At 44.2% G+C, this 18,383-nt stretch overlaps 1 protein-coding gene across 2 annotated transcripts in view; it reads right to left on the reverse strand.

Annotated features, from left to right (window-relative positions):
* TNFRSF21 (TNF receptor superfamily member 21) overlaps positions 1-18,383 on the reverse strand; it is a 65,017-nt gene that overhangs the window by 26,496 nt on the left and 20,138 nt on the right. For both annotated transcript variants that reach the window (XM_081245849.1, XM_081245850.1), the window contains one exon: positions 16,907-17,401. In XM_081245849.1, coding sequence (XP_081101975.1) covers positions 16,907-17,401 — 495 coding nt within the window. The remainder of the gene's footprint in view (positions 1-16,906; positions 17,402-18,383) is intronic.

Consider the following 18,383-nt stretch of genomic DNA (forward strand, 5'->3'; position numbering starts at 1 on the left):
CTGAATCACTTTGCTATACACCAGAAACTAACACAACACTGTAAATCAACTACACTTCAATTTAAAAGGAAAGTTGAAAAAAAGTCTTTAAAACATTTACTACTCAAAAAAAAAAAAAAAAAAAAAAAAAAAAAAAACAGGGGGGCGTATTCCCTGGCGGTCCAGTGGTTAGGACTCTGTGCTTCCACTGCAAGGAGTACAGGTTCGATCCCTGGTTGGGGAACTAAGATCCCAAAGGCCACTAGGCGAGGCAAAAAAAAAAAAAAAAAAAAAAAAAATGAAGTCAAGTTCCCAAGTGAAACTTGGGGAAGAAAGCAAAAGAAGAGAAGAGGCGCTTACTGTGATGGTTAATTGAATTTTTCAATTAACTAGAGGTTAGTCGGGGGGGAAAGAAAAAAACCTTTTTTGCTCCAATCAGTTGTTGGGGAAAACATTTATAAAATGAGCTATCAACTTTTGCCTGAGAAAAGAGCAATAAGAATTCCCGAAGTTCCCTTGTAAATAGAGGAATTTGTGGTTCCTCCATGGAAACCTTTCCTCTGCCACACAATACCATTGAAGCAGATGACTTGGAAGACTTGCGTGTACATCCTGAACCAACCCCCTGAAAATGGTTTCGGAAAGTGAAGTTCCTGGTGGCAGGCTGCTTTCTTGTCAACTGTAAAAGTAGAATGCCACAGATTGAGACCCGACTGTACTTCCCACACTATTTTCCCCGGCAGTGTGAAATACACTTGAACCCGCTGCTTTTCAGTTTTCATAGCAATGTTTAGCCAGATACTGAGCTTCTGATTTCAAGCAAACAGACGCCTCAAAAAACAACAATGTCTTATTTAAAACCCCGCAGGTAACTTTCAGAAGCAAGCCAGCTCTTTGTGGTTGGTGTGGTCGATTCTTCCAAACACCAAAAGGCTTCTTAGCCCCTGAATCTTTTTTTTTTTTTTTTTTGCGGTACGCAGGCCCCTCCCATTGTGGAGCACAGGCTCCGGACGCGCAGGCTCAGCGGCCATGGCTCACGGGCCCAGCCACTACACGGCATGTGGGATCTTCCTGGACCGGGGCACGAACCCGTGTCCCCTGCATCGGCAGGCAGACTCTCAACCACTGCGCCACCAGCGAACCCCTGCCCCTGAATCTTAATTTAGGTCAAGTCAACGAAGGCCCACAGTGTCTTACATGGAAACATGACTGTGTTTTCTTGTATGTGGGCCTTTTGCTTAAATCTTCGTAGTGACAGTGACAGTGTGGCTTTGGGCAAACCACTAACTGTCATGTTCATTTCCTCATTTGTACAATGGAGATACTCAGTATGGTCCCTGGGGATGAGCTGATTAACATTTTCTATAGAGTGGATGTATTTTTGGAAGCACCCCATCATTATAAATGTTCCATACACTGGGCACTACAACTTAAGACTAAATGCATTTCTGATGGAAACACACAGGCTTTATAGAGTAATTACAGAGTTTAAAAGGCTTACGCTTAACAATAGCTCCTTCTTCCAAAAGCCAGTATTTATACATTTTTTCTGCCACAAAATTTAAAAAAAAAAAAGGAAAACATGAAGAATGGGTGCAATGAGATTTTCCTGCAACTAAAATTGCCTGGAAGCTAAATTTTAGGTCCACGAATCAGGTTTCACCTTATTCTTTTCCTATGTAAACATTGGAGTCAGCTTATGTGAACCGGCCTGGATCAACAAGGTTCCTCACCAGGGGCCCCTCCCACTTCGGAGCTGATAAATACAAAGATATCAGAGACAACCACTACCTCCGGAGAGCCCAGCCTCAGCCTAGCACAGGATCCCAAACCACAGCAGGAGGAGGGAAGACCAGTCTGAACTAGCCCACGACTTTGACTTTGGTGTACCCTGCCCCGACCCCACTATCGCCACCAAAGGGAAAAGAAAAACCTGCGAAATATTTCAAGAGTATTTGTTGGGCAGCCACTGTGTGTTAACTTTGTTTGCTGGACTGAAAGCCCTTGGGAGATTTTCAGACAAAGAGTTTAGCACCAAGAAAATGAAGTCACACTGATGAAGCACAAAATTTGATGGAATCTGAAAGTGCTCTTCGTTTAGGAAACAAGTTTCAGGCAAAACTAAACAATACAACTATAGGGAAAAGCAGTAGAATGATTAAACTAAATTGAGATAGCTACCGTTGGGGAGGGAGGGGGGTACGGTAGCTGTCCACTACTGGATAGGTGCACAGAGGGGACTTCAAAGGTTTTCCCGAGGTTCAATTTCCTAAGCTGGATGGTGGGGAAATGGGTCTTCTTTTTATTTTATTTTTGTATTTCATATTTATGTTATTATTCCTTTTAAAGCTACATACATATATATATAACATACATATATAGACATATATTTACATATACTTCATACCTATACATACTATGATGTGGGATACATAATTTTTTAAATGTTTAATTTTACTGGTGAGGAATCTCATGTAGAAAGGTTAGTGACTAGTTCAAGGTTGTCCAGCTAGTTAGTGGTACCTCTATTGTGGTTAACAGGGAATATGGTATCACAGAGGAACATTGCTATTCGCTGAAATTAGGCTCCTAGGGCACAGTCCACATATGAATGCACTCGGCATAGACCATGGTGTGTGTGCTTCTTCCTGGCCTGTTATTACTGACCAATCAGATGCTTGGAAAGTTTTTCTTTAGGGCTAGCAAGTGTAGTTCTTGGTACCCTTTTTAAAAAAAAACTATGGAACCCTTTTTTTAAAAAAAAGGAAGTTTCAGCAAGCTTTTTCTGTACAGGACAAGAATAAATATTTTAGGCTTCGAGAACCGTACAGTCTCTGTTGCAAGTTCTCAACTCTGTTGTTAAATGACAGCAGCCATAAGCAGTACAAATGAGCCCGTGTGCTATAGTTCTCCAACCCCTGAAACTGTAGCAATTTAAAGAGACCATAGCTAGACTGTCAAATGGCAAAAAGATTTAGAAAAGCATTGTGTTAAAAGAAGCACAAATGCACACAAAGCCCGCAGAATGAAAGCTCCAACCCCAATGGTCAATCTCAATGTGAAATGATAGTAAAATAGAGACCAAATCTCTGCGTGGCTGGGTGCCCTGGTCACCCGTCCATCAGCGTTCCGACAATTTTCATCTAGAATGGAGACAGTCACCACGTGTTGAATTAATCTAACTTGTTTAGCGTGATGCCAAATCTCTTTTTTCTTAGGTTGAAAAGCAATACAGCCGTCCACCCACAGAAGTGCTGACAGATAGGCAAGGAGCTTAACTTTGCTCTTCTTGTGATGGCAGGTCCTGGGGCTCTGGAGAATGGCTGAAGTTTCCAAAGAAGTCAGGAAGCAGCCAAGCCCTATAAACCAGGGGCTGTACTTGCCAGGGGCTGTGTCTGAGAAAGTGGTCCTGGCACCAGGGAAATGGCTTGTGACTCTTAAGGTGCAGGTAGTAGAAAGATCATAAACTTGCGAATCCCAAGATACAGTTTCAAACTCCATGACTTGTGAGTTGTGTGACCTGGGGCAAAGGACCTCTAAGATTTCAGTGTCCTCATCAGGAAGACGAAAATACCACCTCTTATCTCATAGGCTGGGTAAGGAGATGTATGGGGTCAAGTATGAAACCCGGAAAGCACCTTGGTTCTCCTTCCTCCGTCCCCTCCATTTCTGGACAAGAGTCACTGGGGCAACGAAGCTGACAGGCGGGAGGAGTTCTGCACAGACATCGGTTTTAGCACCAGGACCACAGGCGCTGAACAATGAAGCCGGGCACCAGCATCCTCGCCTCCTGGGTTTTTCAGAACCTCACCAGTATGTGTCCGAAGGGGCACCACTGCACAAGAGGGGCACCACCCACAGAAAGGCACATGTGAGAAGTCAACGCTGTCCCCCGCCACACACAGGGCATCACAACAGGACTCGGGGGCGTTCTTCCGAATGAGCGGACTCTGCCCAGCTCTGCTGTGAGGGAGCTCAAGGAAAAGGCACGAGGTGAGCAGCTGGGTTATTGTGGAAGGCATGGCATTTTCCCATGCGTTATAAAACCCTGAATCAGATATAATGTGGGTGACAACCCTCATCGGAGGCTCAATGTCAATGTCAGTGTGCAAAAAAAGTTCCTCCTCTTTTTTTTTTTTTTTTTTTTGCGGTACGCGGGCTTCTCACTGTTGTGCCCTCTCCCATTGCAGAGCACAGGCTCCAGATGCGCAGGCTCAGCGGCCATGGCTCACGGGCCCAGCCACTCGGCGGCCTGTGTGATCTTCCCGGACCGGGGCACGAACCTGTGTCCCCTGCATCGGCAGGCGGACTCTCAATCACTGCGCCACCAGGGAAGCCCCTGCAAAAAAAGTTCCTCCTCTTTTAATACGAACCTGAATTGACCTTTACAAGAGAAGGTATTAACGCTCCTTCCTTTTGGAGATAAATATCTAAAATGAGTGCTATCATTAAGAAGCCACGGTAAAGCCTTCCCTGGAAGATGCATGAAGGACAGTGACGACAGAGCTAGAGGAAACGAAGGCCGTCTGGACCCCATGACACAGCCCTCTGGATTTCATGCTGTACAACCATACTTCGTACAGAATGGGTACCTCGAAGAGGCGAATGTGTTTATAAGCTTTTTGCTGGTACCACATTCTCATCGTTTAAAAGATTCAGGTATTCCCACTGCATCTCCCATCCTTGTTAAAGGTCATGGCTCTTCTCATTATTCTGCTAGGAAAAGAAATGGCAGGGGCGTGGGAACAAATAATGAGAAAACTCCCATGGAGGCAGTTAGTACACAAACGCACTCCTCTCGCGACAGATGACTCCACAGTTATCCCTGTGCTGGTTTGCTGGTTTACACACACACACACACACACACACTCTCTCTCTCTCTCTCTCTCTCTCTCTCTCTCTCTCCTGAGACATACATGTCGAAAACAGGCCATATGAGCTCAAAACAACTTCCCTGCTACCAACAGCCTGACTCCCACCCCAAACGTGCCCTTCATCGGCAAGTGCTGTGACCCCGGGCTTGCCAACTGAGGACACAAGGGCAATGTTGGACAGGACACATAAGACATTTGTACAGAACAACAACTTGTAAGTCAAGTTCAGAAATGTGAATAAGAGTCTGGCTTTAGGGCTTCCCTGGTGGCGCAGTGGTTGAGAGTCCGCCTGCCGATGCAGGGGACACGGGTTCGTGCTCCCGTCCGGGAAGATCCCACATGCCGCGGAGCGGCTGGGCCCGTGAGCCATGGCCGCTGAGCCTGCGCGTCTGGAGCCTGTGCTCCGCAACGGGAGAGGCCACAACAGTGAGAGGCCCGCGTACCACTAAAAAAAAGAGTCTGGCTTTAGCACGCCATGATGGTCTTCCCTGTACAGTGGTCACGTCCTCAGAGATGCCTTTTCTGGCCGCCTTCTGCCTGAGCCCCATGTCTGCTTCGATCACCGTTATCCCCAGCTACTCCCGGAGCCTAGCACATAACAAAAGTACAGTGAATATCTCTGATTGAATGAATGAATGAGAGCCTTTTTTTTTTTTTTTTTTTTGCGGTACGCGGGCCTCTCACTGCTGTGGCCTCTCCCGTTGCGGAGCACAGGCTCCGGACGCGCAGGCTCAGCGGCCATGGCCCACGGGCCCAGCCGCCCCGCGGCACGCGGGATCCTCCCAGACCGGGGCACGAACCCGTGTCCCCCGCATCGGCAGGCGGACTCTCAACCACTGCGCCACCAGGGAAGCCCTGAATGAGAGCCTTTTTACATCCCTCCCCTCTTGCCTGAACCTCCTCCCCACCTATTTGTTATCCCATTAGCCCCTGTAACTTAAGTCCCTGAGAATGAGAGGCACCAAATGTTATCACATCCTTGCTGTGTAGCCCTGCCAGATCTACAGTCTCTATGATGACAAGAAGGAAGGCCCACGTGTGGCTGCCAATGGGGGAAACGTGGGCTTCCTGGCCCAGGAACCCAGCTGTTGTGCAATAACTCTCCCTCTGCTGGCGCCCGTCTTCCCATTGAGGGCGGTCCACTGAATCCATGTCAGGGCCCAGAGCTCACGAGGCAAAGAGGTCTCACCATGGCGGAAACCTCCTCCAGAGATAAGCTATCCAGGCCACGGTCTGTCTGGCCTGATAACATAGTAAATGCTCCTAAAAGCAACAACCCCACATGTGCATGGTGTTTTTTTTGTTGTTGTTGCAGTAACCAGCATGTCATAGGATGGTTAAAACATGCTATATCAGGACTCCCCTGGCGGTCCAGTGTTTAAGACTCTGCGATTCCATTGTAGGGGGCACGGGTTCAATCCCTGGTCAAGGAACTAAGATCCCGCGTGGCCAAAAACAAAAAAAAAAGACAAAAAAATACTATATCTAAAGTGATCGTTCCCAAAGCATCACACAGGAAACTGCTTCATCCACGCCAGGAACTTGGTTTGCCCCAAGTTAAAAATACTCCTTCCCTACTGAGGTAAAAAGTTGGAGGAACTGCTTAGATTTCATTTGAAACCCCAAAAGTGATTTCCAAAGCTGAATTCATCAGTATCTTGTTGAAGGTTCAATGGGCAATCACTCCAAGCTCAGATGAATCTCGGGAGCCGCTAAAAACCACCGTGCAAAGGTCTCGTGGTTAATGGAAGAACTGTTTACCAAGGGCAAACTCTATCAAAGCAGTAGGAATGGAAGATATAAATTTCACTGAGGCTGTGAGGACAAAACTAATAACCTTTTCTTTCATTCCTGTAGGAAAACAAAAACAACACAAAACAAAAAATGCCCTCTTCCTCCCTGTCTTAGACTCTGTATGAAGCTGTTCGTTTATTCATATAATGAAAATGTACTGAGCCCTTACTGAGCACCAGACACGATTCTGGGCATTGGGGACGTGGCAGCGAACGAGGCAAAACAAAATCCTTTTTCCTGGTGAAGTCTGCATTCTGTTGGGGAACGCCGGAAGTACTAAAATATTCCATACGTTACACAGCCAGGAGTGCTAAGGAGTAAAAGACAGCAGGGGAAGGGGACCGAGGGGGCAAGGCTGCAATTTCAGACATGGGGCCTTCTCCCTGATATCTCAGAGAAGGCTCCACTGAGCTAACGCTGAATCAAGCCCTAATGGGGGTGAGGGAGCAAGTCCTGCGGAGGGAACAGCAGGTAGAAAGGGAGGAAGGGTGCTGGCATGTACGCGAAGGGCAGGAAGGCCAGTGTGGCTGCAACAACGAGTGATGGGGAGTGTGGTGGGCGTCAGAGGCCGGATGCGAATGGCCAGGAGGGGAGTACAGATTGCACTGGGCCTTCAGGCTGCCGCTCCCCGTGCAGTGAAAAGTCACTGGTGATTTCGACTTTTCAAGGACAGGACTGCCGCGATGCGACTTACATTGAACAGGCTCACTCTGGCCGTCGTGAAAAGAATAAACTAAAAGGGGCACAAGCAGAAGTGGAGCAACCAGTTCAGAGGCCACGGCAAGGATCCAGGAGGAAGGTGACAGTGCCTTGGGCCAGGGTGGTGGCTGTGGGAATGAGGGCAAATGGTCGCCTTCCGCATCTACTTTGAAGGTAGTGCTGATTGGATTGGCTAATGGCTTGGATATGGGGTGAGAAAGCAGGAAAGGAGTTAAGGATGATGCTGAGGTTTCGCTCGGAGCAGCGGGAAGACCAGAGGGGCCATTTTCTGCACGGGCAACCGATGTGAACAGCACGGCTCGGGATTCAGGTTTTCACATCTTAAGTGGGAGGTGCCTGTTGGACATCTGGGTCCATCAGGCAGGTGGGAGGCTATCTGTATGTTGAGTTCAGGTACAAGATCCAGGCTGGGTAGATGCACTTGGGAATTAGCAGCAGATAGATGGCATTTAAAGCCATGGGTCACCCAGGGAAGGGGTGTGTGCGGGTAGAAAAGAGGGGTGAGTCCTGAGCCCCGGGGCTCTCCATTATTCAGAGGTGGGGTCCAAGAGGAGGAACTAGCCAAGGAGCTGGAGAAGGAACAGCCAGAGAGGTGGGAGGAGAGCAAGAGAGGGTGGAGTCCAGGAAGCCAAAGGAAGGAAGTGTTTCAGGAAGAAGGGAACCAAGGGACCCAGTAGGCTGTAGAGGACAACTCAGAACCGAACAACGCAGTTAGAATCATGCTGTCAGACTACGTGGAAAAGAGGCAAGATAGGGGCTAAAACATTGCTACCATATTTTAGGTGCTAAAACATCTAAATGCACTTTTTAAAAACTGAAATATAGTTGATTTACAGTGTTCCAGGTATACAGCAAAGTGATTCAGATATAGATAGATTGATAGATAGATAGGTATTCTTTTTCAGATTCTTTTCCCTTATAGGTTATTAAAAGATATTGAATATAGTTCCCTGTGCTATACAGTAGTAGGTCCTTGTTGGTTATATACAGTAGTGTGTACCTGTTAGTCCCAAATTCCCAGTTTATCCCTCCCCCACTCCTTCCCCCTTTGGTAACCACAAATTTGTTCTCCAAATCTGTGAGTCTGATTCGGTTTTGTAGATAAGTTCATTTGTATCAGTGTTTTAGATTCCGCATATAAGTGATATATATGTTTTTAACCAATGCCTTTCTGTAGCTTGGTTGCAGGGTGCTTTTTTCCTTCGTGGTGTATAAAATACTGGTGCGTCTCACGATCGGTGGTGTCTTAGATTTGACGAAATATAGTAAGAACGATTATTTTTTTAATTTATAAACTTGAACCCACCTAATTTTTACAATCTCACATACCATCAACAACCTAATACGTCAAATTCTGTTCATACGCCGCAAGGGTAACAACCAGTTACTCGTGAAGAACAATCAACAGAATTAGAGAAATTCCTCCTTCTCTGCAAAATCTGCTTACACAATACCTGACCAGGTTGATTCAAGGACACTCATTTGTAAGGATTTTCTTTTCTGCTTGTATTTTAGCCCTACGTGGGGAAAATGCTTATGTGTTTTTCAGTATCCCAAACAGCTTAAATTCAAAACCTGTTTGATAAATTAGACAATAAAATATACATTTAAAATATAAATACCTGTCCTCTAAAGCCTAGAGGAAGAAGCCATTGGTGGGTGGGCCTGGGGAGGACAACAGCCTTCCAAGGGCAAAGGCCACACCTTCTTTGACTCTGTGCATGAGATAATGCTTTTGAGCCTGTCGCAATAAGAGGCTTTTCTCCTGCAGTGGTTGTGTGTGCTTTATAATTCTCAAACATCCTAGAGGTTCAAGCAAAAGGTGCCGTCGGCTGGAAGCAGCATTACCGGAAGCAAAGGTGGCAAAGACCGGGGTTGGGGAGCACAGGATGGAGAACAGCCCGCCTGTTGCTGCCTGCTCCCCGAAAATGACTGCGGCCCTGGGCGCAGAGCAAGGGCACAGGAACCTCTTAAATGGAATAATCTGCTCCCTTCAGCCCGGCTTGCCGGTGTTTACACTTCAAGTCTACTTCCCGTAGGAAATTTGGGCTGACAGACAGGATGACTGTCTGGAATTTGGAGTCCAGGAGCCTTTTGGCAAAGGAAGGAGGGTTTCTTTGGTTGCAGCTGCTGCTGCTCTCTGGAGCTGAGAAAACTACCACCAAGTTCAACAGATGTGCGTTCCAATTAGCACGACTCCATCACCTCTGACTTATCTGAAACAGCCTTTATGTTTTCAAACAGCCCTCAGAGCCTTCAGCCATTGGGTATCTGGCTTTAGAATGTTTCCATTTCAAGCAATCCAAGAAAACAGTGAAAAGTAGGAAATCGGGATGACTTCTATGGAGGAAAACTCATTCTTGGTGACAATTTTTCAGTTGTTTTATTTCAGAACAAGCTGGGTTTTCTAAGGGAAATAAATTTTTCTTGATTGAGCACAATTTTAAAAAATCAACCATAGAAACTAGAAATTTCTAACATTGGAAAAATTAAAATCCAGATTCCAAGAACCAGAAAAATAAATCCAGATTCTAAGAATCAAGGGGCAGTGTCCAGAGTCAGATCAGTGCCTGAGTTTAAAGCCTAGCACTGCCCTTTGGTAGCTGTGTGACCTCGGGCAAGTGATTCTCTGTACCTCAGTTTTCCCACCTGTAAAATGGTGATGATAGTGGCCTACCTCATATGGTTAAGAAAATTAAGTTAATATTTATAAAAAATGCTTAGAACAGGATATGGCATTCAGTAAGCATGATACAAGTCTTTGTTAAAGAAAAGTAGACAATAAAAACTTAATGGTAGCAGAAACCTTTCTTATAAGGTTAGAAAATTATATTAGTAAGTCACGGTTTATTCCATCTTTTGCACCCCCAAATCACCTCAATATCTTGCCTATGTGGGTGGTAGCAAACACTCCCTAATCTCACTTTAGAAAAATGTAAAGTGGAAAAGTACTTATTATTGAATTCCTAATGCACTTCATTCGTTCTTCATTTCTCAACACTGTTTATGGTGGTTTTAATAATTCAGGCGAAATGTTACGTCATTCCTGAAACCTGATTGAAGAGTATATTGATGTTGTTCAAATGCATCCAAGGCACAGATTTCAGTTACTCAGCATCTGTCCCTAAGCAAGCCCTGCAACTTCGGGGAAATATTTATAAGAGAAACACAATCACAATTCCACTCTTACAATTCGATTGCATCTTACTGCTTCCCCTCGAAAGAGGATGAAGTCTGCAGAGTTGCAAAACTGGAGGATGGTTTTCCTTCATAAGCCCCAATAAAAACCACTTCTCCCACACTGGGCCAATCCTAAAGAAGGAAGCACTTTTTCTCAGCCTATTGCTGGGATTTGTAAGGAACCAGAATTTGGGGAGGAAAGGAAGCATTTATTCTCAGCCTATTGTTGGGATTTGTAGGGACCCAGACCTGAGAACATGGTCGTTACTGAGTAAAACCTAAAGACAACAGAGATGGGAGGGGATGTGTCTCTGCTTGTTTGCTGGGTAAGGCAGGATGATGCCCTATTTTGCTTTGCTTGAGCAGTGAGTTGTGGATGGGGGAAAGGATGGAAGAAATAAAAAATATATTACCAGAAACTCAAGATCTAAAATAGAGCTCAGTGCCAGGACGATATCTGAACCTTTTAAGTAAGTGCACTAAGCCAATTCTGTTCCTTAAGCAGCATTGTTTTCCCTAAGAACAGTCTTTAGGTACAGATTGGGACGTCAAAGTTATGCAAAAACATGGATGTACCTAGAGATGATCATACTAAGTGAAGCAAGTCACACAGAGAAAGACAAATACCATATAATATCACTTATATGTGAAATCTAAAAAAATGATACAGATGAACTAATGAACTTATTTATGAAACAGAAGCAGACTCACAGACATAGAAAACAAAGTTATGGTTACCAAAGGGGAAAGGGTGAGGGAGGGATAAATTAGGAGTTTGGGTTTAACAGATACAGACTACTATAGGACCTAATGTATAGCACAGGGAACTATATTCAATACCTTATAATAACCTATAATGGAAAAGAATCTAAGAAAGAATATAGATAGATAGATAGATAGATAGATAGATAGATAGATAGATAGATATAACTGAGTCACTTTGCTGTACCAGAAACTAACACAACATTGTAAATCAACTATACTCCAATTTAAAATTTTTGTTAATTAAAATTTTTTTTAAAAAGAAATAGCATCTTAGTATCTCGTTCTACAGTATGAGCCCCTTGCCTTTTTGCTGCTGCAGGTACAAAACGGTCTGCTTGAGAAAACATCCGCCAGCTACCTTCACAATCCCTTTTGCAGTCCATTGAAAGGAGATGCTGTCTTTATATAACACGTGCTTTAAGAAACTACACAGGGACGCATTACTGTCCCTGTCAAATGCTTCCGATCTCCCCAAGATCCAGGACTATGAATGTGCTCATCAGGAGCTAAGTGCAGTTTAAACAAGGTAAATCCAATTCCTTTGTCTCTCACCCTTTTTTTCCCCTCATTTTTCTTCATAGCCTGAAGTCTGAAAGAAAAAGGGAATGCGATTGAAGAGAGACATTGTCTGTTTTTTGCTCCTTTTCTCACTATCCAGAACCTTCTCCACAAGTATTTCAGGGCAATTTCCATGCCTCACTTGCTTTTCCAAACTTCCCCTCAAAATCCCTAGGGCAACAGGGCTGCTGGGAACCCAACTTCATACTTATTACAAACAGTTACAGGTCACAAATAGGAAGAGAAAGAAGTGGGGAAGGCAGAAGGGAGGAGAGGAACAAAGGAAGGAAAGTCAATAGCAAGGACCCATATTAGAAACAGCAACGGGAGAACGGCATTGGCTCCCGTTCTCAAGCCATCTCTGTCCTTAACTGGGACAGGACCACAGTTCTGTATGATCCATAATCCTAACGGAGTGAATGAGGTGACTGTTTTAAGATCATTTGAGACTTTCTCAGTGCAATGGATGGCCAGTGTGTACACGCTAAGTGTCACTCTCCTTACTTTGGTGCTTTTTGTTTCCAAAGCGATCAGACAAAAAAAATATTGTTTTCCGTGTAACTTCCCAAATAACATGAACCCACATTCATCTTTAAGTTGAACATTTTGGACCCCCACTTGCCCCGTTATGCTTGGGTTATGTTATCAAAAGAACTAAAATTTTTAAAAACGACAAAAAGGGACTTCCCTGGTGGCACAATGGTTAGAAGCCCTCCTGCCAATGCAGGGGACATGGGTTCAATACCTGGTCCGGGAAGACCCCACATGCCACAGAGCAACTAAGCCTGTGTGCCACAACTACTGAGCCTGAGCTCTAGAGCATGCAAGCCACAACTACAGAGCCCGCGGGTCACAACTACTGAAGCCCGCACGCCTACAGCCCGTGCTTCCAACAAGAGAAGCCACTGCAATGAGAAGCCCGCACACTGCAACAAAGAGTAGCCCCTGCTCGCCGCAACTAGAGAAAGCCCGCGCGCAGCAACAAAGACCCAACGTAGCCAAAAAAAAAAAAAAGACAAAAACATGGCACATTAAGCATTAACAACAGACTTACATCTTGATGATACTTGGACCCAGTAATAAACTCTTAAATAAATTCTGAATGGACATTCAATTCCTGCTGCTGAAAAGGACATATTACAGGAAACCACAGTACAGTCCCAATCTACCAACAGAAAATTGCTATGACTCCAGAAAGGAAGGAAACATACAAACTGCCACAGCCCCTCAGTCTCCCATCCTCCTGGCCACATAAGGTCTCATCATGTGTTTCCAACACTAGGATTCCACGGAAGTAGGGTAGCAGTTTTGTGGAGTTCAACTTTAAAACCGTAAACCCATGGAAGGCAGAGAGGGGTGAGTGGAACCAAAAGAGGCTCTTGTTGGTGAGAAAGATGGGAACCACTGGGCTGGCTTCACAGTGCTGGGGGTCTACATGGCATTCAGGAGCACAGCACCATCTGCTTAAGGTGGGTAAGGGTTAAGTGAGATCCTACACGACCTCTTATACAGAATACACAGGACTAGGCGATTTTATCCCCACCCTCATCCTCTTGAACAATTCAGTGTGAAATGGACAAGGACCAGAAGACGATCTTATTATACAGGATCATCTGCTGCCCAGAACTCACTGCAATCAGATCAACAAGGTATTGTTTCCAGAGGCCTCTCTGAGCACCTGGAATGGTTTTTCTGAAACAGAACCTCTCTTTGTTATGGGATTTTACCTGGGTGTACCTCTGAGAATAGCAATTTGGAAACAGACCTTCCTTAAAAAAAACACCTTAAACATAAACTTCCCAATGCAAAATCCCAGGGAAAAAGGTTAAACTACTGGAAGAGATAATAACATCTGAGTGAGATGACTGTGATTTAGTTGTAAGAGTGTATTGCTGAAATACTGCTTTCTCGGAAGGTAGGCTCAGGTTTTGTTTGATTTGGCACTTCCATTCTTTCTACAAAATAGGATTGTTTCAAGGACACAGACATAGTAGTTTATGAGGTTACAGTGGCTATAAGAATGCCTAAGATCATTGTATTAAATTGCTTTCTGCTGCTGGACCAGATTTACTTCTACAGCTCCCTGTGTTCTCAAGAATTCTGAAAACTGCACTGCAAGAGAGTTTAGAACTATAGCTGACCATAATCTAATCTATAAATCCAGCTACTAAGGTAATGGAGCTGTTTCTTTAATAAAGTGAGGGCTTCCCTGGTGGCGCAGTGGTTAAGAATCCACCTGCCAATGCAGGGGACATGGATTCGATCCCTGGTCTGGGAAGATCCCACATGCCCCGAGGCACCTAAGCCCGTGCGCCACAGCTACTGAGCCTGTGGTCTAGAGCCCTCGAGCCACAACTACTGAGCCCGCGTGCTGCAAATACTAAAGCCTGTGTGCCTGGAGCCCGTGCTCTGCAACAGGAGAAGACACCACAGTGAGAAGCCCGCACACCGCAACGAAGAGTAGCCCCAGCTAGCCACAACTAGAGAAAGCCCACGTGCAGCAACGAAGGCTCACGCAGCCAAAATTAAACTAAATAAATAAATAAATTTATTTTAAAATAAAATGAATAATGAGAGGAGAGTTCCAAATATTTACATAATTAAGCACAATGTGCACTGTTTTCTGCTAATTAGATATATTAGAACAAGTATTCTGCCTGGCCACCTTAAAGGACAATTTAATGAAATATAGGATCCTAGGCAGGATCCTATACCAGAGGAAAAAGTATGCTGTTTATCAAGGGGCTTACTGGGTCAACTGACAACTATGGAATATGGACAGCAAATTAAAATATTGTATCCATGTTAAATTTACTGAAGTTGAAAACTGTGCTGGTTTTTTAAGAGAATATCCTTATTGTTAGGAAATACATACTGAAGAATCTAGGCATAAATGGTCATAAAATGGTTCAGAAAAATTATTTTATGTCTGTATATATGTGCATATACATGCTATATATTGTGTACTATGTAACATTATATTATATAACATTATATATAACATAGATTATTCTACATGGCACATTTTATAATATAAAATTTATATTTTTATAGAAAGAGAGCAAATGATAATGCAAAAGGGCAAAATGTTAACAATAGGTCAATCTGGGCACAGGTATATAGATATTCTTTGTACTATTTTTGTAATTTTTTCATATGTTTGAGATTATATCCAAATAAAAATTTTTTATTAAAAAGGAGGAAGAATTGGAGCCTCCCTTGCCCAGCTGGTTGCCTGCAAAGGGTTGTTTTATTCAAGTCTGTATAGGCTCATCCCAAGTCGGGGGTTCACCCCAGTCTGACTTTCACTTGGTTTGAGCATTCATATAAATTAGCAAAAAGAAGCAAAATGAGTTGTTTTTTTAAACTTTCTCTACATTTCTGATTATAAAAGTAGCATGTGCTTATTATAGAAAATTTGGGAAAAAGACAGAAAACTAATAAAGAAGGAAAAAAATCCACATAAATCTCACCAAATCCCACCAAACTGGAAGAAACATCATTGTCATTTTGGCATACTTCCTTCAGTATTTATTCCCAAATTTTAAGAGAACTAGGATAATATTCTATAAAGTGTGTAGTGTGGAGCTTTTTTTTTCCCCATTCTTTAACCTAGTATAAACATTTTCCTATATCATGGGTAAAAAGTTAAAAACTTCATAATAAAATCTTCAATGTCAACATAATATTCTACTATATAGATATGCCATAATTTACATAGCCATTTCCCTAAAACCAGCCCTTTGAGTATTTCCAGTTTTTATTTATTATAAATAATGCTGAATTAAAAGTTCAAGATCTTTGTGCTTAAATTTTTTTTTAATATCTCTTGTTTATATCTTTATGATAGATTCACAAAAATAGAATTGCTGGGCCAAAGAGTATAAACATTTTTTTCAGACTCAATACAAAAGACCAAACCACCTTTTAGGAAGTTAAGCTTACTCCTTTATCTTTTTATTTTGTTTTTGTTTTTTTGTTTGTTTTTTGTTTGTTTTTCAGTACACGGGCCTCTCACTGTTGTGGCCTCTCCCGTTGCAGAGCACAGGCTCCGGACGAGCGGGCTCAGCAGCCATGGCTCACGGGCCCAGCCGCTCCGCGGCATGTGGGATCTTCCCGGACCGGGGCACGAACCCGTGTCCCGTGCATCGGCAGGCGGACTCTCAACCACTGCGCCACCAGGGAAGCCCACCCCTTTATCTTTAAGGAAAACGATCCCAAATGGGATTATCAAAACTTTGAGCTGAAATATCATTTAATATTAAAGAAACGGAAGTTACTGCCATAGTCTGAAAACTGTAGTCTTCAGATCACACTTAGCTGCTAGGACAAGTTCTATAAGCTATTTTTTGCCCTCAAAAGAGGAAGAACTGAAATATTCCAGCCTGCATCCACACACACTGACAACTAGGTAAAAGATACAGGGCCCAGCCTCAGATGATAACCTATATACTAAGCTTTGAGTATCTAAAACCCTAAAGACCTTTCTATCTTCCTGATAGAAATCCGATCCTAAAAATATAAGGGGGAAAAAGTACATGTGAGAAAAGTGATAGGAACCTAAAAGCAAGGTTCAAATTCAAAAAGGCAAATTTAAGACAAGTTGTTTTTTTCCTCCCTCAATTTTCTGAGCAGTCTCCTGTGAAGAAGCAAGGGCTCCAAAGTCAGGAGACATGGATTCAGTCCCATCTGTCCCGAACAAAAGACTCCCCTGGGTCAACGCAGCCAAACCTCTCTGAACTTGATTCCCTCACTTGTTAAATGATGAGGTCGAACAAAGTCCCTAAAGGTCACTCTCACAACTCTGATGCCAAAACACTGTCCTCTAAGTGTGCCATGGGGACAGATGGCAGAGGAGTTATTCTCTCTGAACATATTATGTCGAAGGCTGACCACCTCCTTTTTCGTAACACAAACAGCACTTGGTATTCAAAGGAGATGCCAGAAACTTTGAATTTCCCATTCCTTCCGCCCACAGGGACTAGGGAGGGAGAGGCGGGGGATCTGGAAGCAAGGGGAAAGGATGGGAGGCTTACCGTGGCCATTGCAGTAGTAGATCCACTTCTCCCGGTTCTGGGTGGGGGTCATGGATTTCTTGAGCCCCGCCTTTTCCACAATGGTGCTGGGATCCTGCCGGGGCCCCTTCTTCAGAGTCCTCGAGCTTTTCCGGATACTGCACACCACTATCACCACGAGCACCAGCAGCAGGAAAAGCACGATCATCCAGGGCAGGTGCTCATTGATGTCAAAATGCTTGTGTGGGTTCTGCCTGGGATGGCCCCTCTTGAGGCCCTTGATGGGCGTGCTGGACTTCTCGCCCCCAGTGGCCTCCATGGATGGCAGCAGCTTCAGGATGTGTCTGTGGTGGGGGCCTTGCTGGTGGTTGACTACCTGGAGGTTTGGGAGGGTCTTGTTCATGCCTTCCACCCCCTTCGCTGAGCTTGTGTTCTCAGGGACTGTCCCTTCCTGGATGCCACTCGGCACCTTTGGTCTAACAGAGGCAGAAGAGTTGGATTCTGTTGAGTTCGTGCCTAGAAAAAAGAGTAAGGAGGGGGGAAGAGCTTTTCTATATGTGGGGCTCCATACATTCCCTCCTCTTCCTAGTCATCTCCAAACCAGGCCAGATAATCCAAGAAAAGATGACCTTTGGAGCTTAAGAATAAATGGCATTGTACGTTTTCATAAAGACCCTGACAGCACCTTTATGTAGAAGGTAAAAACTCAGCTTAAGAGCTAAACTCACTTCCTCATGTCAAAACCAAGAGCATCCTCAGGGATCCAGTGTCTGAGCTTCACAGCAGCTTCTCCTGGGCTGCACATACTGAGTCAACCCTTAATTGTTTTGATTATTCAGAAAACTAGTTCCAGTTGAATTCCTTTGTCCTTTAGTTTCTTTATTGCTACTCTCCCACCAGTTTGCTATTTCACGATGCAGTGGTAAAATGGAGAATATGAGTAAAATAAAGAAAAGAGCTCGAACTCCAATCGAAGTCTGACTAGTGAAAGGTCCGGTGAGACAGGTCAGTGAATAAAATAAGGCAGGACTTGCTTAGTATGTGCTCGTGATAAGAGGGACAAGATTTGAGCAGGCAGCTTAGTGGGCTGCTTTCGGAGAAGCTTCCACAAGCTTTCTCTATTAAGGAGAGAAAGCCTGGGAATTTGAGTCCCAAGAGACAGGACCTGGCCTAAATCGACCCCTGAGGAAACCTGGGCAGGTCATGGGATCTCTCTGAGGCTGTTTCTTCATTTCAACTGGCGGTTGTGAGAAGGCCCTCCTCATGGAGTCATCAGGAAGGTCAAACGTAACCACACGTGAGAGTCTGCCGGAAAGCACAGCTCACATTGGCTGTCATCTCATGAAAATTAAATTTAATCAAAAAGGATTTGAAAATAAAAACAATGTTATTCTTGCCTGAGGTTCAAAATGAATTCTGAGGAAAACTGGGGTACACTTAATGCAGGACATGAAGTCCTTTGAAAACAAGAAATTCTTTTCTAGATGTGAATGCTAGT

This window comes from Mesoplodon bidens (genome assembly GCF_964165515.1).
Source record: "Mesoplodon bidens genome assembly, chromosome: 10".
In the NCBI taxonomy this organism is placed as follows: Eukaryota; Metazoa; Chordata; class Mammalia; order Artiodactyla; family Ziphiidae; genus Mesoplodon; species Mesoplodon bidens.